The 21904-nt window shown below is 41.3% G+C and overlaps 1 protein-coding gene across 5 annotated transcripts in view; it reads left to right on the top strand.

The window, feature by feature from the left end:
* The first annotated feature begins 1316 nt into the window (after positions 1–1316).
* The window catches only part of ZNHIT6 (zinc finger HIT-type containing 6), a 37578-nt gene continuing 16990 nt past the window's right edge, over positions 1317–21904 (top strand). Inside the window, exons 1-9 of one of the 5 annotated variants that reach the window (XR_011325745.1) lie at positions 1317–1446; positions 3035–3100; positions 3188–3294; positions 3380–3465; positions 4801–4904; positions 14236–14304; positions 15108–15188; positions 15705–15785; positions 21574–21615. Coding sequence is in view for 4 of the 5 variants with exons in the window: in XM_069789136.1 (XP_069645237.1) it covers positions 1379–1446; positions 3035–3100; positions 3188–3294; positions 3380–3465; positions 4801–4904; positions 14236–14304; positions 15108–15188; positions 15705–15785; positions 21574–21607 (696 nt within the window). In the remaining variant the exon portion in view is untranslated. Of the gene's footprint in view, positions 1447–2013; positions 2229–3034; positions 3101–3187; positions 3295–3379; positions 3466–4800; positions 4905–14235; positions 14305–15107; positions 15189–15704; positions 15786–21573; positions 21652–21904 lie in introns of those variants that run through there. The other 4 variants (XM_069789136.1, XM_069789133.1, XM_069789135.1 and 1 more) reach the window with 4 other exon arrangements.

Raw genomic sequence — 21904 nt, 5'->3', positions numbered from 1 at the left:
AAGGGTACTTGTTAGGTGGCAATGCCGTGGAATATTGTGAGATTGACAGTGTTTACTTTTTACAAGGTAATGTACATGTACATCCCATTTTACATTTTATATCAAAGCATCAGTTTTGTTCCCTTTGAGGAAATCTGGTAAAACTAAAGGCAAAGCAAGATTAGAGAGTGATGATAAAGGTTAGAGAAAATGTCTTGCTTTTTGCATCTTCAAGATCATTATACTCTAACAGTATCACTTGACATTTGCTCTTAGTTTGGCTGTGGAGCTGATGTTGTGACAAATGTTTTGGGGGTTTTGGGTTGTTTTGGTTTTTGGTTTTGGGGTTTTTTTTTTTTGTAAGAATGTAATCTTTTAGAAAATGTTCTGCTTCATATATGTTTTTATTAGTCTCATTGCCCTATTTTTGGAAGTTCTTTATATCCTATATTTATGGTTTATATTAGCATGTCTCAGAAATTCTCTTTCCTAAAAACAAAGAGCTCAAAGTATTGTAAGACCGCTCAGATGTAAATATGTTGCATCTCTGTAATTGAGGTAAAAATGCACAGCCCGTGCAGACAGCACAATGAATTTGTGCAGTGGGACACTGACAGATAATAATGTACCATGTCACTTGAGTTGGAGGTTGCCAGAAACATTTGGCTGAAAGCATCCTGATTGACAGTATACTTGTATACAGTGCAGTGTGTGTTTTGGAAAGCCTCTTGTATGCAGGCATCTTTACTGGAGCTCCCACGGGCATTCGCAGATGTCGTACAATTTCGTCCCACAATGTTAACAAGTACCTGTACCCTGCAATTAATTTTTCATGGTTGCTTAGGTGGTTAGCCTTCTTTAGAGCAAGGTAAATTTAGAGCAAAACTTTAGAGCAAAACTTTAGAGCAAGCCCTGAGCTATTTAACAAACACATAAAAGTATATATGTTTCTTTTCCGAGTTAAGTAAAGGTGGCCCGTCCACCTGTGTCCAATCCAGCGAATAGTCCAATTGGGCAAAATTTGTCAATTCCAATTAATATTTTGTCAAAATTTAGGTTGATGTGAGATTACAAGAGTCTTTGTCAGAATCCTTTTATCCCTTTTCCTTTTCTTGTTATTTTTCATGGTTAAAAATCCATTAAAAAGCACCTGGGAAGCGGGGCTTTGGAACAGTCTAAGGCAGGAGCGATAAAGCCTGAAGGACGCTCTCAGCGCCGCAGGCAGCGGGCCGACTCCCGCCTAACGCCAAGGCCCGGCGCCGGCAGGGCCCCGCGGCCCGCTGAGGCCGCCGCCAGCCCAGGGCCGCCAGGCGGCGCCGCTGCCCAGGAAAGGCCGGGGCAGGGCCCGCCCCGGCCAGGCCCCGTCGGGCACCGCGTGGGGAGGCGGCGCCGCGCAGCCATGGCGGAGCTGGAAGGCCCCGAGGGCCCTCGGCGGCGGGCGGGCGGGCGGAAGATGTCCCTGCAGAGGTAGGGACGCGGGCAGGGTGCGGGAGCGCCCTCAGGCCTCCTGCAGAGGCTCGCGGCCGGCTGGGCTTCGGGAGCGCCTTCCTCGGGCTCCGCCAAAACTCGGGGCCGCCGAAGGGAAGGGCTGCGCCGCGGCCTCTCCTCGCGCAGCGCCGCCGCCGCGGGCCTGCCCCGGGGGCGCCGCGGGCCGGGCCTGCTGCGGGCCGGGCCTGCTGCGGGCCCCCCGGGGGGGCGCCGGTGCCCTGGGGAGGGCAGGCGGCCGAGGTGCGCGGCATCGCTGCCCTGCAGCCCCCGCGCCTTCTGTCTCCTCTGCGCGTGTGGAGGGGAGTAGGCTTCTCCGCGAGGGGCGTTAGCGCTGCGGCACGGGGCGGTTTCGTTCTCTGAGGAGCGAGGGGGCTGTTCTGGGCGCGGGGTGGGCTTTGCCCTAGGCAGCGGGGTCTGCTTTTGCCTGCTAATTGGGGTCTGCAGGCGGGTGACGCGTGGCGGAGTTTTCTCTGGCGTTGCAGGTGAACTGCCAGCGTGCATTGGGCACGGTGGAGATAAGGAAAAAAGGAATCCTTGTTCAGCGTGATTCCTGTTTCTGTTTTGCAGTGTACGAAACGCTATTTTTCTGTTTTTGCAATACTTCGTGCTGCCAGTACACAGAGCCACCTTCTCGTCAGGAGATGGTACTGCTGAGCTTGTCCTTCACATCTCCCCTATCCACTAGCAGCAAGCGTGTGGTGGGGAGAGGAAGAAAAATACTTTGAGGTTTACGTTTTTGCTTTAGTAGGTGGAAGTGGTGGGTATGTGCCATTCTTGAAAACTGTACTGATGTGGGGGAGGGTTATTTCCCTTCCCCATTTGTTGGAGTCAAAGTAAATGAAAATTGATGGTTGCTTCGGTTAATGTATCAAGAACTTTTTCCTAAGAATAGCGGAAACATCTGTTGTAATAGCCAGTTACAAAGCAGAAGATTGTATTTGTAGAGGAAATTTTTTTTAATGAGATAATATTTGTTAGCTATGTTCCTAAAGCTTACACGTTGTGCCTGAGAGGTTCCCTGACTTTGGGGTTTCCACTGCTAACAGCCAGCAGAAGTTTTGCTGATGATATTGTCATGGTTATTCTGTTTTGTTGAAAAAATGGGGTGCAGTTTTCAGGTTTTATTGTGAATTCTCGACATTTATTTTCTATCTGCCTAAAACTGGGAGCATTATCAGCCAACATAGTATAATGCACATTACAGGTGATGTAAGCGGGGAAAGCACTGATACAACCAGGCCACAAAGCATAAACTGATACAGCCTTGCTATGCTTCCAACTCTGCGCTTAGTACGGGGTTTTTCTCTTTCTTTAGAGCATCTGCACTGTGTTTTAATATAGGTAAGACCCCTGTACATGTTTGGAGGCATTTCCCAGAGTTTGCATTATTTTGTCTGCTACCTTATCTGATCTAGGGTATTTGTATTTTTTCCTTCTTCTTTCAAAGTTCATATAACTTTTCCTGAAAATGCCAATTGATGACATAGCGCCCGGTTGTCGAGCGGGCACCTTCCCAGGCCAGACAGGCACAAAGATACTGCTTTATTAAGAGCTACTTTTTTTTCAGATGCGAAACATGCAGCAAAGAGGAAGCTAAGTACAGATGTCCACGATGCATGAAATATTCGTGCAGGTATCTAGTATCTGAATTAAATTGGTTTGGTTATTTTCCTCACTCATGTTGAATGGTATGTTAATGTTTTTCTTTTTGTCGTTTCAGTCTATTGTGTGTAAAGAAGCATAAGCTTGCACTGAGCTGTAATGGAGTCAGGGATAAAACAGCATTTATCTCTGTAAATGAATTTACTGACTTGAACCTTTTGAGCGGTAAGAATATTCCTTGTGCTTGTTAAAATTCATTGTTTTTACTAGGTTAGCACTGCATTTTTCCTTGTTCTTTTTTTACCTTCAGATTATCGTTTCCTGGAAGATGTAGGAAGGACAGCTGATGCTGCTGCTCGACTTCCTACTATGCATAGTCCAACAACAAAAAAACTTGTAAGTTTTAAATTCGCAGCTTGGCCAGTTGGAGATAGGGTTGACTACCTTTGAATTCCCACTGAGGCAGTCCCAATCCAGATTTCAGAGCTGATACCTCTCTTATGAAAGTGTGAATGACCCTGAATTTCAGAGCCAGAAATCAAAAGAAGTCTTTCTAGGTTTCTGTAATAGTAGTATTGATGTCTGCGTCCAATTGCTTAGAAGAATAGTTTGCTCACAGCGTACATTCTTAAAACTGATGCATGACCACTCTTGCTGTTTGATGATAGATGTGTGTTAAGAAAGCCTGAATGTTTCCTTCCACCTCCACAACCTTTTTGTATTTTTAACTACAAAATTCCCAGGTAAACAGTGGATTTATTAATTGCCTAAGAATTATTATGTGCTTCCCCATATACCAAATTAAGGCAACTGGAGTTCTGCAAAGAATAAATTTAAGCAACAGTGAAGTAAAAGGCAGCCTTCTAAGGGTGAGAGGAGATTTTCGTGAAACTCCTCTAATTCCAGTAAAGCATTAATGAGATCACAGAAATGTATGGCATTTCCTGAATGTCCTATGACGATAAACTGCAAAGACCAAGATCAAGAAGGGAAAAATTAAAAACCACCTAAAGCCAGAAGAACAAAATCCGCTCCAAAATATTTCAACTCATTGATTACTGAAGGGCATCAAGGCCATGTTGTTTTCCAGTCTTGTGAAGATATCTTTAAATACAGCACTAAACTTAGTTGGCAAGAACTCATGTTGATGACAAAGTAAATTCAGAATACTCCAGCTTTCTCTCAGGCTGAAGTCATACTCTGTGTCTGTGTGTACTTGCCACTGTGATGCCTTGAAAACGTGCACTGAAGATGGTGAGATGCTACACAGGTAGTAGCTTTTAGGGAGTGATACTAGGCATGTTTATGGGATGATACCCTTAGTGCTACCTTCAAATCGGAATTTGTCAGAGTGGCTGACATGGTGCGTGTGCATCCCTTCTGCTAGCGAGGTTGTAGCCCAAAAAATAGCTCCGTGGGTAGTGTTACACCCACAAAGGCTGGCAGTGGCTTTCACAATGTGTAACTATAAAGAGGTTGTTGGCATGTTGTTTTTTAACCTTGGAGAAACTTCACCTGAAAATGTTTCAGGTAGTTTCTAGGCTTACTTTATTAACGTTATCATTCGTGATGGTTTTTTTTTAAAAAGCTGAAGAAAGTACTTCATTAAATATGGCCTTTTCTACAATTTTCCTATAATTCCTGTCAACATTACTCTTTTACTGTTTAACTTTCAGGTTTTGAATATATTATTCAGATTATTTTTTTTAAATTGGTTTTATTTTTTCCTAGTTATGTTGCTTGAGAAACAAAGCTCGAAAGTGTAACATTGACCTGAGAACGCTGCCTGTTGGATTTACAAAAAGAAGAGAAAATTCAACCACCTTCAATTGCATGTGAGTCTTCAGTTGGTTACAGTCAGCAATGTTTTGTTTTCACTGAATGCATAATGATGAGAATCTGAATTCATACCAATATACTTGCTTTTAAAATCTGTTAGATGCATGGGTTTTTTACAAAAGCTATCTAGATTTAATGTTTTGTGGTGCAGGTTTTCATTTTTTAGGCTCTTTGAGCTCAGTTGAACAGCTTATGAAATTCATGCTTTATTTTGAAAAATACCAACCACCATTGAGTAACAGGAGGAAGAATCAGCACTGTTGTGCTCTTCCATCTTTTAATTAACATTGACTTTTGTTGCTAGAAAAGAAAACACTTCTTTAAAGGTTTATGACAATGGATTGATGTAGAATGATTGCAAAAATATCTCTCTCTGAAAAGGCTGATTTTAAGTCTGAAGAGGTGCTTCCAGCATAGTTCTTTCCGTTGCATGCCATGTTAGGAGTTGCTGTGCTGGAGGATGTGGATGCTTGATATGGCACAGTGTAGAGAGACAAGTGCAGACAGACAGATATGAATTCAGGAAAAAGGCTAAGAAGACTTTAAATGTTCTTCCCTTCATCCACTCTGTGGGTTTTCTCTGATATCTGGAGTTTGTATTTCAAAGGATTTTCACAGTAAAAATAAAAAAATATAAAAAAAAAATATTACACAGTATTTCATTATGGCAGGAAACAGGTCTGGAGTTCATCTTGGTGATCTACTGGGAGCGAATACAAATGCCTTCCGGGCTCCCCACAGTAATCAGCTGTACCAGCTACCCCTGCTGGCTCCTTCACTTGTTTTCTTCATGATCTCGGTCTTGGTGGCAAGTTCTGCTCCCAGGACCGGTTTTTCCCTCTGTTCTGCACGGTGCCGATGGCTGGGCGCTGACTGGCCACCAGGTGTCTCTCTCTGGCAAAGCAAAGACCGACCTGAAAAAGCAACCCCTCCACAGACTTGCCTCTGTCATTTCTTCTGTTCTGGGGCAAAAGCTGAGGGGTTTGGTTTAGCAGAACATAGGGCATAAAATAGATGTAGAAGCGTAACCTTTTAAAGTTACATATTTTACCGGTTCTGCTAGAGAAAACCCAGGGTGGACCAATGGAAAGAAAGAACATCTGGGGCATTTTCTCCTCCCTCAGCCCCAAATTTATACATCACTGAGGCTGTCTGCTCAGAACAGACCAGGTGGTAGCCCCAAACCTTGCACATGTTAGTCATTTGAGCAGAGGCTGTCTGCTTCTGCACTGACTTGCTTTTTCTTGGCCGCATGCTCTACCTTTTACAGATACCTTGTGCTAGGCTCATGCTGTTGAAGTATCTCCCTCTTAGAGCTGCGTTTATCTTTCCTGGGGAATTTCATTAACGTTGTGGATAAAACAACATAAACACCCTGAAGGAGTACAGGGTAAGGAGTAGTCTTTAAGAGCCAGAGCAAGGGCAGAAGGCCCAGGGGTGCTGGGATCAGTAGCTAAGAGAAAGATAGAAGAACAGAAAAGGCACAGATACAGGGAGGTTTGACACTATTGGGAAGATCCTGGGCATGGTACAATGCTGTGCTCACAGAAATTTGCCTTCATGTACCATGTTTTTTAGTTCTTTTTCTCTGTAAAGCGTTTTTGGGTACATACTGAAGTGTAGCTTGCATTGGAAACAAATTAAGCTTTGAGCAGATTATGCTTTCACGCATATCATGTGCTTTATGTTGTTTAACCAGAAGCAGATTTAAAAACTAAGAGGATGGGGCAAGGAAGGTGACTTATTGGCAAATAGACATGGAAATATTTCACAGGCTGTCTGGGAGAATGCCTTACTGTTTTTTTGTCAATCATAAAGTCCTGGGGTATTATTTTGTTGTTGTTGTTGCTGTTTTGGAATGCTAGCCTTTCTGAGACTTTCACATCCCATAAGAAAGAACATGATAACATTGTCTGTTCTTAAGAGGATAGGAAGTAACCATCTCTTTCCTGTAAATGCTGTCCAAGGGTATGGAATGTGCTCAGCAAGTAGTACACAAAGGACATGTTTCCTCTCTTTTGCTGCTACTGCTATTCATGCAGTAATGGGCTGTTTGAATTCAGTGATGCAGATTAAAAATTAACCTTTAGTTTTGGTTGGTTTGGTTTTTTTTTAATTGGCATGTTTTGCTTGCTCTCTTTAAATGGGCTCCTGAGGAACCAAACCTTAAGGTTTGATCGAACCAGTGAGTATCAGCCATTTGACACCTATCCCCTGTGACTTCATGACCCCCATAACATTTTGTTGAATATTACATTCAGATGGGGTAAGGCTGTGCAAATAATTGCATTACATGAGCTTAACACCTGACAGTGGTCAGGGTCTGTTATGTCTACTTTTCTGTAGATCCAAACCCCTTCTCATGCTGTTTGTCAGTCGAGATTTGTAGAGGGGTTGCTCCAGAGGGTGGAGGTTGGAAGCTGCTCAACATGTGCATGGAAAGCTGAGAACAGTCTTCTCTGATGTCCTCTTCACAGTCCCCATGCAAGCCAAGCTGTTAGGCTGTACAAGGTAGGAATGAGAGTAATCCAAAACTAGGAAGTACAAGATGTATTCTTGTGTCATCCCGTGCCCCTGCCAACTTTGGAGGACAGATAAGTGGTTGTTTGGATGTGTTAACCAGACTCTTCATTTCCTGCTTTCCATTAGTCTGTTTGCTGAATTTGGTGTTGTGAAAGCATACGTGCCAATGCTGGGCAACACATGGATTAGACTTAACTTGTAATATTGAATATCTAGATAATGGAGGGTTATTGGACAGTAGAGTCTGAGTCCAGTTTGTGAACTCATGGGACACCTGACTTAGAGATGGTTTAGGACACCTTATTCGCAAAATATTTTTCATGTGCTGCTTCACCCTACCTTTTCTATGGTACCCTTATTTTCCAGTAGAAGTGGTAGTTCCCCTTCTGGACACATGCTGCCATGGAGTTGGGGTGGCCCGCTGGGTAGGGAGCCTTTGGGAAGGGGCAGAGAATGTGACCAGGTTGGGACGAGGGCTGGGGCAGCAACTGGAGAGCTCTAGCCAGCAGGTCAAACGGGAAGAGGGGAGGGAGCTTGCAACTCCATGGCTCCTGGTTCCCTGGCGGGAGATGATGACAGCGGTGAGACGCTGAAATGGGGCAGTGCAGCTCCCTCAGGTCTGCAGCCTGTGCTGCCCTGCTCCGAACCTCCCTGCTGCTTACACTGTCATAGGCATCTCCACCCAGCCTCCTCCCCGCTCTGTTCACAGCACCTCCCAGACAAAATCCTTCTTGCCTCTCCTCCCCACCAAGAGGGGCCAGAGGGCTGGCTACAAGTCTCCTCCCTGGCGGCAGGCACGCCTGCAGCTTGGCAGCATTTGATCAGATGATATATGTGGGAGAAGGAGGAATCTTTTTCATTCTCTCTCTTGTCTGATTTAATTCTGAGAACAAAATACAGTGTGGAGATTTGGGATTAGCATCAGTTAAGAGATCATCAGTGTTAGAGAAGCTACTTTGATGTACACCTGAAAGCCCTAAAATGTCAACTCTAATCCCTAGCTAGGTAGGGATAATTAAAATTGTTTGAAGTGTTGCTGATCTTGAGAATTTACCAAGGAGTTATCTGAGCTGGGTTTTGGGCTAATGCTACACTGTTGGAGCTGTTAAACTTGAATATAGTTGTTACTTAGTACATAGTTTTGCTTGCTTTCTAGGACCCTCCAAAGTAAGTTCCCAGGCAGAGGAATGCTACTCTGGAGTGATCAGAGAGCAGGATGTTAATGAATTTCAGTAAATCAGTAGCTTTTCAGAGCAACCCCATGTGAAGATGAGTACTGACGGAGTTCTGTACCTGAGATTTACTCTTTTTTGTTGTTGTTTTGTTTTGTTTAGCAACTGAAATGTTTCATTCTATAGTGAATCTGATGGTAATTTTGTTTATTTGCAGAAGTTAAAGAGGACAGTAGTTTTATTCTTTAAAGATTATTACAGTTGGGGTTACTTGGCCTTGACCGTGTCACTTTGATTTACACAGGAATCTCAGTTCAGGCCCGGCATGTTTGATTATTGCAACACACATGGTTAGTAACATCTCCTGCTGTTGGGAGGCCCCTTGATAGAAGACCATATGTGTTACAAAGGAGGTGCACTTCAGTTTCTTCATTGATTGTCTTACTGTTTACTGTAACTAGGAAACTTATGAACTTTCAGTAGAAATATTGCAGTTTTTACTGTTTATACATCAAATCCAGGAATTAGCTTGATGAAGTTTCAAGGAAACAGAGACATCCACTTTTGTATGCTGTTGTTAGAAGTGCAACAAAGTCAGTTTGGCACTAGGAACACAGAGTTTGGTGGGGACGGGGGAATGAAATCATCACACCTCTGCGTGTTCTCTTATTTTAAATTTTTATTTTTTTTAATCCACAAGAGAATCTAATCACTTACTTGGGCTGAATCTTCATTGCTTAAGAAAGTTGAGAAAGGCATTATTATCCAAAAGTGTAGATACTGAATGCCCAGTATTTAAATTAAACTTCAGTGCATTAGGTGAGAGTACTGGGTATTGTCAAATTAAAGGATAACTGGTCCTTCATTAAACTTACTTACGTCCTTTTCATCTCTTTTATCAATTCAAAATAACATAGAGAGGTCTCTACAGTATCTGCGCTTTGATGTAAGATGTCCTGTATACTGTTTTTAAAACATATTAAGAATATTAGTTGATAAATAGAAACAAAATCATCAGTGAATTGCTATCTTTGACTGGCTGGCAGTGAAGTACTTCTGCAGGGCCAGAACTGCAGTTGGTATCTTAAGATGGGTTGAATTTGGAATTTTTTGTCTATATATATTTTATTTTACACATACATATACATACACACACACACAAAATCTTCTACTGCAATCTAGGCAAAATTGACTTCAGAGGAAATGTAGGTAAGAAAGTTAAGCGTTATGAGATATTTCATAAATGTTTTAAGAAATAACACAAACATTGGACACTTCTAAAAATCTGTCAAGGTATTTAACTGGTATGTCCAAGTGCCAGAATCCTTTGTAGATATGTCCTTTAATTCCAAGCAGCTGTACTGCCTACCCCCACAGTACTTGGAGTGTCTTCCTAGGTACTGCATTAACCATAAAAGATGGTGAGAATTTTTGCAGTTGTCCTGAGAGCTAGCTGGAGGTAACAGCCACTTTGTATATACTGTTGCTGTCTTTGTAACATCAGAAATAAAAATCTTTCAGTTGTGGCTGCGAAAAATTTAAAAATCATTTACATGTAGTTCTGTGAAAACTACAGTTGATAATAGAAAATAATTTTTTGGAAGTTTTAGGAGAAATGAAAGGGAGACAGTTACTTTGCTTTGGAAGAACAGTAATTGCAAAACAGCCTGTGCAGTTCTGAACATAATTTGCAGCTACATCTCATGCAGGGGAAGAGGTGCTTGGCTCCTCTTTTTCCCTCTGATCAGTTTCCATGCTTCTGAAGTAGCCAAAATAGGATGTGAAGCCAAGCAATGCAGGGATGGGCTGTGATGCTGCTTTTACTGACATCAACAGTGCTTGTGCCTCATCCAGATCTCTGCCGTTTGGTAGTTTTATAGTCAGTGCTTTGGTATTCAAGAAAACTGTGGAGTGGCGTTCCATGGCAGCCGAGCGGCATGGAACACTTCATGCAGTGAGTTGTTACTCAACTGCAGATGACTCAATTAAGCATTTTCTTCTAGAAAATGAGCATAGTACATGTCAGTTGTATTTGAAGGAAATACTACCCCAGTGAGCCATAGTGGAAAATGAAGTCAGTGAGATCTGGAGCCAAGATACCTAATTTTAATCAGAACTTGTTGTGAAACAGCTTTGATAGCATCTACAGTTGACATCAAGTTCTCTAGCTGGCCAGAGATCAGTGATGGTGAGGGATGCTTCATGTTAATAACAGGCATCCAGCAGGTTGTTTTTCAAGACTTCATGGTACAGCAAAGAGTATGAGGATATTCCAATTCTAAGCTGCTTTTTTCCTTGCCTCCTTCTACCCTGTTCTTAATCTATTTTACCTCTTTCTGCTTGCCATTTACTTTCAGGCAAGAGTACTTAACTGCAGTTTCGGTATTGGCATGCTGAAAAAAAAAAAATCAACATTTCTGTTTTTCCAAAGTGAAACTTTTTGACAAGGAATGATCTTTTTAACTTCAGTGTTCAGAATCCCTGATTCATAGCTCTTTCTGTGCACCCTTCCGTAGACTAGATTGTACCTGGAAGGAGGAGGGAGGGTGAAAGTCTGAAAAGAACCCTCTTCAGCTGATTTTACAGCTGCAGTGATGAGCTGAGTCTGCCTCAGTGAGCCCACAGGGAACTGTTCTTGCATGTGAAATCAGAATGTGCTGTGTGAGACCATGTCTGCAGACACATAAAGAGTATTCCTAACAACAAGTAGCAGATAGCTAGAAGTACTTCTGGAACATTTCTTTTTCAAGTGCCTGTGTTAAAGACAGCGCTCTAGGCCACATACATGTTTCTGTGAGCTGTGTCACAGTTTGTCTGTTTCCACTTGGGAGAGGAAGATATGTAGTACTCCTCTTGCTTTGGCTGTCTTGATTTAAAAATCTGACAGAAACAAAGTCCATATCACAATAAGTGTTGGTCACTTAGAGTAGATAAACATGGCCTGTTTGAAAAAATTGTGGAAGATGATGAGTTAAATGAAAAAATGCCAGAAAGCCTCATTTTAGTTGATAACTTATAACAAAAACCTCATCTGAACAGTCCTTATCTTGTAAGTATTTTAATAAATGTGCCCATCATTAGTGTTTCCTGCAGCTAATGATGGTGACCCTATTTCTATGTCTAAAGATTAGGAACTTTTACTAGTCTGCTTGGGAAAGTGCTTTGAATTAATACCATGCCATGTTAAATACCAGATATTAACATATGTCTGAGGAATCACAAGCTTGTTAATCACAAGTCAGTTGCACTGGTTCCATAACCCTATCAATATTCCAGTTTGCTCTATGTTTATGGTAGCATTGATGCTTCCTTCAGCTGTCAGAATGAAGAATTGCAAAACTTTGTTTCACTTATCTTGCAAAAAACTTCCAAAATTCCACTCACTGATTTTGAGTTATTTCAAAACCTTTTTCAGCTTGGTAGTTTAAGATGGTATCATACCAATATGCAAAATAGCATAAAATTGATGAGGCAAGGTACTATGTCAGCTTCTGGTTATATATGCTATGTAATTAATAATGTTTTTTGTTTTATCCTCCAGCTCTGGTCATACAATCTTCTTACCTCTTTCAGACCTGATGTGCTCTAACTTTACCTTCTCATTTAAGGAAGGCTCTCTCATTCTCAGCTTTAACATGAGCAGATAGAGGGGAAGAATCACAAGGCGTGCTGCCCAACTCTGCTGAGTCACATGTTGTTTTGGGGAACTTGGACTTCATTGGTTCTTTTTATTCTGATTATTAGGTCCTTGGAGCTAGGGTTCTTGCTTGCTCTTTTTTTGATAAACACTAACGCTTCTGATTTTACTTATACTACAGGAAGTATAGTTCAGCTGTAAAGTTTAGTTTTCTCCTAGGAATAAAGAGGTAAGGGAATGATTGTTTATTTGATAAGAGCACTTTTTATAAAGTGCTTGCATTTAAAAATGGTACCATAGTTAATTGAACTTAGCAGCTAAGTTTACTGTTTTGCTACTGGATGCATGTACACTTGTCTCTGCAGCCAGCTAGAACCTGCTGGATAATGTTTCATCTGCCTGATAAACAAATTAAACATGTTGGAACAACACTGTGTTTACTTTTAATTGTAGTACCGAAATCTTTGCATAACTGAGGGTAATTATCCTGGATATAATGATTCATAGGTCTTAAGCAGTGTTTTAAAACACAAATTTAAAAAAAAGGAGGGGGAGTACCGTTAGACATTCCTATGCTTCACATAGATGTCTGGCCTCTGATTTCTAAATGCTAGTAGTTCCCTCCTTCCTCTTTCAAATGTTTGCTCTTAGTCATGAGCGTAAAATTCTGAACCAGACCAAAGGGCCATGCCCCTACCTTTTAGCTGTGCTTTTTCTTAGGAGATTCTTATAGAAAAATATTGTTATGCTCACCATACTGAATCGGAGAATTTGGAGCAATGAGAGGAAAAATACTTTGTCTTAAGTCAATATTGACTTCAGCAGCATTACAATGGACTGCTAAAGACTACATTGAGAGCAATGGGTGGTGAGGCCTTCAAACATTGGGATACATGTTTAGCAAAAGCCACGTGGTTAGTCAACACCAGAGGATCTACCAATTGAGCTGGCCCTGCCCAATCAAAACTTTTACGTACTGTAGAAGGGGATAAAGTCCCTGTAGTGCACATAAAAAATACGCTGGGGAAAACAGTCTGGGTTATTCCTGCCTCAGGCAAAGGCAAACCCATTCATGGGATTGCTTTTGCTCAAGGACCTGGGTGCATTTGGTAGGTAATGTGGGAGGATGGAGAAGTCCAATGTGTGCCTCAAGGGGATTTAATTTGGGGTGAGAACAGTCAGTGAATTAAATTGTATGATGTTAATTGCTATATAATGCTGAGTAAAAAGGCAAAAAGAGATTTCCTAATCTAGCGAAGCATCCTCTAGGTAATACTGCCTTTCTTAAGATGACATTGTACTGGAACCATGCTTCAGTAACATGTATTCTCAGGGTTTAATTATGCTAGCTGGAAAGGGAAGACAGTTCTTAAAACTAACAAACTGGAGAAAGGAACATGACATTGATCTTGGTCTCCACCAAAAGCTTCCTGATCTTTCTGTAAAAGATTTATTCTGTTACCCACGTTATGCCAAAATGCAGCTTCCCTCCCTACCCATGATGTGTTTTCTATTGAGGCCATCACTGCTGTGAAAAGTTGAGTCCCCTATTTTGTGTAGAACCTGGCCTCAGCTGGGACCTCTGGCTATTACTGTTGCACAGGTTTGGCGATCTGTCCTGGGTGATATGCCAGAAAGCAGTTTCCTTTTCTGAAATTAAAGGTCAGCTATACATACAGAAAGTCAGCTGGAAGATACTCCCTTTTAAAATGTGAAATGCTGTTGATCAGTTAATTGGTGTTAAGTTACCTGTATTTGTAAGGAAGATATTTTTGTCCCATGAGGACTTGAAATTCAGCAGGATCTGGGAGCATTGCATCTTTGAAAGTGCATCTTGGCTTCGCTGCATGCACCTTTTACTCTTTGAAAATGCCATTCAAAATTTTGACTATATTTCGTCTGTACCCATGCCGCAGGCTACTGAGCTTTATCATAGAAAAAACAAGTAGTAGTTAACAGCCAACATTAAGAATATGCGTTTCTTTTTCTTTTCAGGGAGAATAAGTTCTACTGGCATTTGAAGCTCATATTTCCTCACTGTCGTGCTGAATACACTTTAAAAGGGTACAGAGCTTGAAAAACAGATTTTTATAAAGTTTAAATTACTCTGCTGAAATTGAACTGCAAAATATTTTGATCAGTTCTTATCTATTTCTATTATACAAGGTAAACTCGAATATTATTTTTGGTCTTAATTAAAAGGGCATTTAAATTGAAAAAAAAACCTTAAAGCTGTGTAGTCCTTTCCTCTTTGGAAGCTAGCAGGCTTTTCAAATCAGGCAAAATGTTTGATTGTTAGTCCTTTTCTCTGTGTAAACAGAGGAGCTGGTATATGCATGATAGCAATATCCCGTACACCTAACATACCCTGTTCTCATGGACCAGACGTTCAGGAGGATTTGCCATCCCTCCTCGCCTGCACACTGGAGCTGACCTTTACATAGGATGAAATGGTTGCATTGTTTGCTTTGTAGGAAAGCCCACAAACACATTTTGCAAAGGCCAAAAAATAAGCTTTTGTTGACAAATCTTTCTCCTTTTTTCCTAGCCTGAAGGGGGATGAGAAGTATGCCCTTTTCTACTTCTAGGGCTGTAGGAACAGCATGTTACTGCTGCAGGGTTAGAAACTAGAGATACGCATCTGTTTACTCCCTGTATATGCCAGTGAAGTCCCAGTGTTGAAATTGAGATAAAGCTGTCAATTATTTATGCTGTATTGATACACATTTATGATCCTCCCATAAACTACTCAGTTGTGCCACTGTAGCATGCAAATACACAGCTTCCTCCAAATGACTCAGATAATAGATTTTTTGTGTACATGATGAACCATGTTTTACATATTTGATTTTTATCTTTGCTGAAAGGGTGCCTGATGATAAAACACTCGCTGATATCCTTAAGCCGTACATTGATCCAGTGGAATCAGATCCTGTAGTTTGTCAAAGGTGTGTATTGAATAACTTTTCTGCCTAGTTCATCTAATGCACTAATTAAAAAGGGAACGGTTCTGAATAAATGGCTTAAACTAGCTGCACTTTCAGCATGGAGAACTGAGTTCCCAGTCAGCAGTACATCTTTAATTCCTGTGATGAAAACCATCCTAACGTTCACCGACCAGCTAACCCTGGAGTATAGCCACCAAATTTAAACCAGGAAAATATTAAGAAATTGACTTGTGGCATAAAGATCAAATGAAGCAACTGTAATTCTAAAAAATGTAACCGTAGTTAGCCTCAGTGGGGGTGACAGTGAACCTTTTCTTTAGAATAATTAGAAAAACATACTAGTAATTCCAGCCCTCATTTATAGGAAATACTTAGTACGTGGCAAATTATTGTCTTTATGAAGAAATATATACTGTTGGCTGTTGACATACAAAAGGTACCCATCTCTTACAGATGATAGGAAGAAAAGTTGTACATCATTGTTTCTTCATCTCTGTTGCATGTTCTCTTTTTCAGGTTAAAAATCTATACAGCGTCTCCTCAGTCAGATGTACAAATTTTAATGAAAATAGAAAACAGGAAACAAAACTCTATCAGGTAAGGCGGTTCTTCAGTTTGTGTGCTTAGTAATTAAAAATACCAAAAAAGAAATAATACGTTTCTTAGTCTTTAATATTATGAATCAAGATTACACAATCTCTTCAGTGAGTAATTACCAGCCATCTTAAAAATGATTCAGCAAAAATGTTATTTCTTTGTCTTTTAATGTGTCAACACTGACATTTCTGTATAGTTAGTGGGTAGTAAATTCAGCTGACTTATACTTGGATGATTGAAGAAGCTAGGGCACTCACAGCTACGTTGGTGGAATAGTGAGTGTGCCTGTACCTGAGCTGCATCAGCAGCAGTCCATGCAATGTAACAATGTCTGCAGCAAAGATAGGTTTGTGTTAAAATGTTAAATTACTGTGTTGACCAGCAGAAACGTAGACATCCATTCCCTTCTGCAAGTTCCTCTGTGGATATGTTAACCTCCCCAAGAGAGCTGAAGTGATAGTTGAGGAGAGCTGTCTTCTTAAATCACTGCAGCAAAAATTATGTGCTTATCAGCATCCAGTCATTGCATTTGAATTAACACATTTTTCTCAAAGTTACTAGCTCATCACTCTTCATGGTACCATATTTTTGGGTGTGGGCTTATAAGTCTCCAGAATTCAGACTTGTGCAGAATTGTTTTCTTTGTTTCTAGAACAGACAATAATCTTGAACTTCAAAATTAAACTTTAAAGAAATAATTTTTCTTGGTATAAATACCATTTTTGAACACTCCACCCTGTTGTCATTGTTACTGAAAAGGATATGTATCAGCTTAATATCATAGCTTATTGTGGTTGACCAGTGATTCCTAGTTAGGGTTCTTAAAGTACATTCTTTTCTTCAGATGTAACAAATGTAAATAATATGCTTCCCTAAAGCATGGTATATTATTTCTAAGGAGGGAAAAAAGGTATATTAAAAGATTTTTAGTTGTAACTGAGCTTCCTGTTTGTGCTGTATTTTTCCCAGTACTATTCAAAAATGTGTAATGGACTTGAATTTCTAAGTACAAACTTTTTGTGGTTTTGATTGATTTTTTTTCTCTTTGAAATCATAGTTTGAAATATGGTTGTAACATTTGCCATCAGAGTTGTCAGCTAGAAACCTGGTTTTAAGTGAAATTGAAGATCGCAGAGCCATGGTTTGTATATGGAGGGAGAAGACACGAAAGGCCAAAGCTCCATTAGAGTTGAAACTGGCCAGTGTTGTTTCAGATAAGAAGGGCTTTTTAAAGTATGTTAATCGCAAGAGGAGGTCTAAAGAAAACATTGGGCTGATACTTGTTGAAGATTGACATCTGACTAACAGGGATGAAGAAAAAGCAGAGGCATTCAACGCGTTTATTGCCTCGGTCTTTAATAATATTGATAGACCTTGGGCTGCCCCGTCCTCTGAGTCGGAGTACTGTGAGTGTGGGAACAGTGACGTTCCATTTGTGGACACTGAAACTGTAAGGGACCAGCTGTATCAGCTGAATGTTCACAAGTCCGTGGGGCCTGATGGGATTCCTCCCGGAGTACGGAAGGAACTAGCGGATGTTATGGCAGGACCCCTCTCGATCATCTACCAAAGGTCTTGGGAGTCTGGGGAGGCCCCTGCTGGCTGGATGTTGTGGTTTAACCACCATGCAGCCACTTGCTCACTGCCCTCCCCCTCCATCCCCCCTCAGTGGGATGGGGGAGAGAATTGGGGAAAAAAAAGTAGAATTCAAGGGCTGAGATAAAGACAGTTTAATAGGACAGAAAAGGAAGGGAAAAAAAAAGATGAAAGAATTAGAATATGCAAAACAAGTGATGCACAATGCAGTTGCTCATCACCCATCAACTGATGCCCACCCAGTTCCTGAGCAGCAGCCCCTGGCCAGCTTTCCTCCTAGTTTATATACTGAGGATGATGTCATATGGTATGAAATATGCCTTTGGCCAGTTTGGGTCAGCTGTCCCGGCTGTGTTTCCTCTCAGGTTCTTGTGCCCCGCAGCCTACTCGCTGGTGGGGCGGGGTGAAAAGCAGAAGAGGCCTTGACTTAGTGTAAACACTGCTTAGCAACAACTGAAACATCTGTGTGTTATCAGCATTAGTCTCATACTAAATCTGAAATGGAGCACTATACCAGCTACTAGGAAGAAAATTAACTATCCCAGCCAAAACCAGGACACTGGAAGCTAGCCACTGTTAATCCAATTTGCAAGAAGGGCGTGAGGGAAGACCCAGGGAACTGCAGACCTGTTAGTCTAATCTCAGCTCCTCAAAAAATTATGGAGAAGATTATACTGAGTACTGTTGAAAGGCATTTAAAGAATAATGCAGTCATCAGGCACAGTCAAGATGGGTTCATAAAAGGAAAGTCCTGTTTAACTGATTTGATATCCTTCTATGATAAGGTCATGCACCTAGTGGATGAAGGGAAGGTGGTGGATGTAGTTTTTTGTGGGTTTTAGTACAGCTTTTGATACTGTCCCTCACAGCATCCTTCTAGACAAGTTGTCCAACTGTGGGATGCGTGTGTGCTGGATGAAAAACTGGCTGAAGGGCAGAGCTCTAAGAGTTCTAGTGAATGGGGCTACATCTGGCTGGCAACCGGTCGCCAGCAGTGTTCCTCAGGGCTCGGTTCTAGGGCCAGTTCTGTTCAATACATTTATCAACGATCTGGAGGCAGGAGTTGGATGCACCATTAGCAAATTTGCTGATGATGCCAAACTGGGAGGTGCTGTCGACTCTTTTGAGGGACAAGAGGCCTTGCGGGGGGATCTAGATAGATTGAAGCATTGGGCTATGATGAATGGGATGAAATTAACAAGTCAAAATGCAGGATTCTGCACGTAGGATGGCGTAATGTTGGGCACAAGTATAAACGGGGAGAGGAATGGCTGGTGAGCAGCCCTGCAGAAAGGGATCTGGGGATGCTGGTCGACAGCAGGCTCAATAGGAGTCAGCAGTGTAAACACAGCATGACCAGCCGGTCAAAAGAGGGGATTATCCCGCTGCATTCTGCATTGGTGTGGCCTCACCTTGAATACTGTGTGCAATTCTGGGCCCCACAATTTAAGAAGGATGTGAAGGTCCTTGAATGCATCCAGAGGAGGGCAACAAAGCTGGTCAAAGGGCTGGAAGGAATGTCCTATGAGGAGCAGCTAAGGACTTTGGGCTTGTCTAGTTTGGAGAAAATGAGGCTGAGGGGCAACCTCATTGCTCTCTACAGCTTCCTGAGGAGGGGAAGTGGAGAGGGAGCTGCTGATGTCTTCTCCCTGGTATCCAGTGATAGGACGTGTGGGGAATGGTTCAAAGCCATGCCAGGAGAAGTTTAGACTGGACATTAGGAAGCATTTCTTTACCAAGAGGGTGGTCAGCCACAGGAACATGCTTCCTAGAGAGGTGGTCGATGCCCCAAGCCTGTCAGTGTTGAAGAGGCATTTGGATAATGCCCTTAATAACATGCTTTAACTTGGTCAGCCCTGAATTGGTCAAGTAGTTGGACTAGATGATCACTGTAGGTCCCTTCCAACTGAAATAGTCTATTCTATTCCTGGACCACTGGGCAGGGAGTGTGGGTGGAAGTCCCAGGTGAGGCTGGTCCAGGTAATTAAGACCTACTGGTGCTCTCTGATTCTAGCAGTAGGGATTAAACAGACATTTACACAGATTTCTGAAAGACAGATGTCTGGACTGATTTCCATTTAGTTCAAGAATAGCCAAATTTTGGGTGTTTAGGGGGGAAATTTAGAACTACTGGTATTGTGAGCTAACTTGGAAAGTTCATTGCAGAAGCACCTGGGCAGATGAAGTTTTCTCAGTTCTCTTTCTACTCTATTTCCCAGTGCTTCATGAAGGGCTATTCAGCACAGGCACTTTAGCTATACAGGTTGTATATACTGTTACACCCAAGTAAAGAAGCCCTTCTAGAGCTCAGCTCCAGGAAATCAAACGATTTCCCATTTTTTAAAATATTTTTAGCAGACTCTTCTGCTCATCTTTTAATAGTGGTATTTAGGACAGGTTCCCAGAGCATGAACAACCTCTGTCCCCTTCTCAAGTAATTAACTCAAGTTAATGCAGCAAAAACTGAAAATGCATTCGGTATGTTACTGCTGTACATCATCTTGCAGTATGTGATAGGAAAGGCAGTATTCAAGCAATGATCTTGAATAGTCATTTGTATTTTAAAAATAAAGTCATTTATACACAGGTGGGTTTTTCCTGATATTTTAGTGCTTGGTTTTTAGTACTTCCTTTTTTAGAAAAGAAGGAAAAATTGCTTTTGTAATACCAGGTAAAGTTCACCTTTTAATCTTTTGAAGTAGAGTATGTAAGTTGCATAGGTGGCTTGGGAAAGAACCAATTTAATATCAAAGTGGACTATCTTTTGTGCTCATCCGTTTCTTTTGTTACTTAACCATTTTCCTCTCCTGAAATCTTACAGATTTGTTGAGAGAATTCTTTTTCTTGAAGTTAAACTAAATTAATTAAATATCCTGAAGTTTGAGCCTCATCAGTATTCCCAGAATCAGCTATGTTGGTTGATAACAAAGTCACAGTAATTGGTATTTATCCCACTTAGTGAATGTGAAGTTTAAAAAGAACTGTAGAATGTTAAAATAGAAAAGTGTTTTGACTTGAGAAATGCAGTTCATCACTTGGAAATTATGTGAATCTGTTCATATAAGTTGGTGGAGCAGGCCCAGCTGTGGCAGTGCAGGCAGGTCAAGGAAGCAGCATATTGAAAGAAAATTCCTCTTCTGAAAGGAATGAACAAAGTTTGTTTGAAATGATGGGGCTGCTATGTCAGCAGAAAAGCATCTTCTGTCAACATAAGCTGTGTCTCTGCCAGCAGGCGCTCTCAGCACAGCGTAGTTGTTGTGACAAAGGCTCTATGAGGGGATTTAAATTTTTACTGTAGTTGCATTACAGTTAAGTAAGAGAGAATTTATTTTGATTTCTTCTCCTTTTGGCTCCCCTCCTCCCCCCAGTTAAAATAATTTGAGGTTTATGGCTCTCATTCTATAAATCAATACCTGGAATTGCAGTGGAAGTACTTGCAATTGAAATGAGACTGGCTTGCTGCTTAGTGGTGTTCATTATGGAACAAAAGCTGAGCACAGACAGAGCTCTCTCACATTTATTTATCCGCATTTCTTTAACAGTGGGGAGCTGTTAACTGCTGGTTTGTGTAGCCTTGAGTGCTACTGTCAGCTCAGAGTAATTTCTCATCCTGCGCCACCTCATTCTGTGTGATTTTAGGATGTGTGTTCCTGTATGGCAAAATCCTCTTCCATCACTCTGGGCAGGCTGGAGGAGTAGGATTGGTGTAGTCTACTAATACATGCAAGTCTACATGAATGTTGTGTTATCCAAAACATCCCCTGTGCCCACCAGAAAAATTCCTTCTCCACAAGCACTAGATACTAGAAAGGCTGTAAATATATGTTGTTGAATCGGATGTTGGTTTTAGGCTTAGTAAAACCTTTTGAAAAAAGTACTTTTCATAGTTACAATTACGTGTTATTGAGGAAGTGCAATGGTGTTTCAGAGAACATCTAAGCAGGATTATTATGGGTTTTAAAATGTTAGTCTTCTAGTTTTAAGTATGTTACAGAAGGATTTCAGTATTTCCTGCAATTGTTTATGAAACAGGAGTTTGTGGTTTAGTTTTGGCTGTTTTCTGTGTTTCACAGCAAATGGCCCTTTTAGTTTGAAGGTCCTTTGCAGAATGCTTTAAATTTTTTGGTTTTTCTTTTTTCTTTCTCCAGAAGTATAAATTGGCCATGTAATACAGATTTCTGCTTCCTCACAGGAGTTCTGCAGAACTTCAGAAAGCAACTGGATAAATCCACAGGTGTGCAGATATCATGGATAGCTGCCAAATAACGTGGTGCTTGCTTTCTTCTTGCTACGTGCCTTTTATCATCAGTGGTGACAGTTCTTAGAGAACTTTGTGATAAGCTCTTATTTCTGTCTTCTCTAAAACCAGCTTTTAAGAATTGCTTTCAGTATGAATTGGTAGCACTCCACAATTACTTGGAGTAACCTAAAGCATAATCTGTCTTCATGTCCTCTCCTCCTTGCCTGTCACCTAATGCTCTAGAACACTGTAACTGCTACACCAATTGATGGTCTTCTCATTA

The sequence above is a fragment of the Haliaeetus albicilla genome, chromosome 8, assembly GCF_947461875.1.
Source record: "Haliaeetus albicilla chromosome 8, bHalAlb1.1, whole genome shotgun sequence".
NCBI classification, from domain to species: Eukaryota; Metazoa; Chordata; class Aves; order Accipitriformes; family Accipitridae; genus Haliaeetus; species Haliaeetus albicilla.
This window is presented reverse-complemented; position numbering and strand designations above follow the sequence as displayed.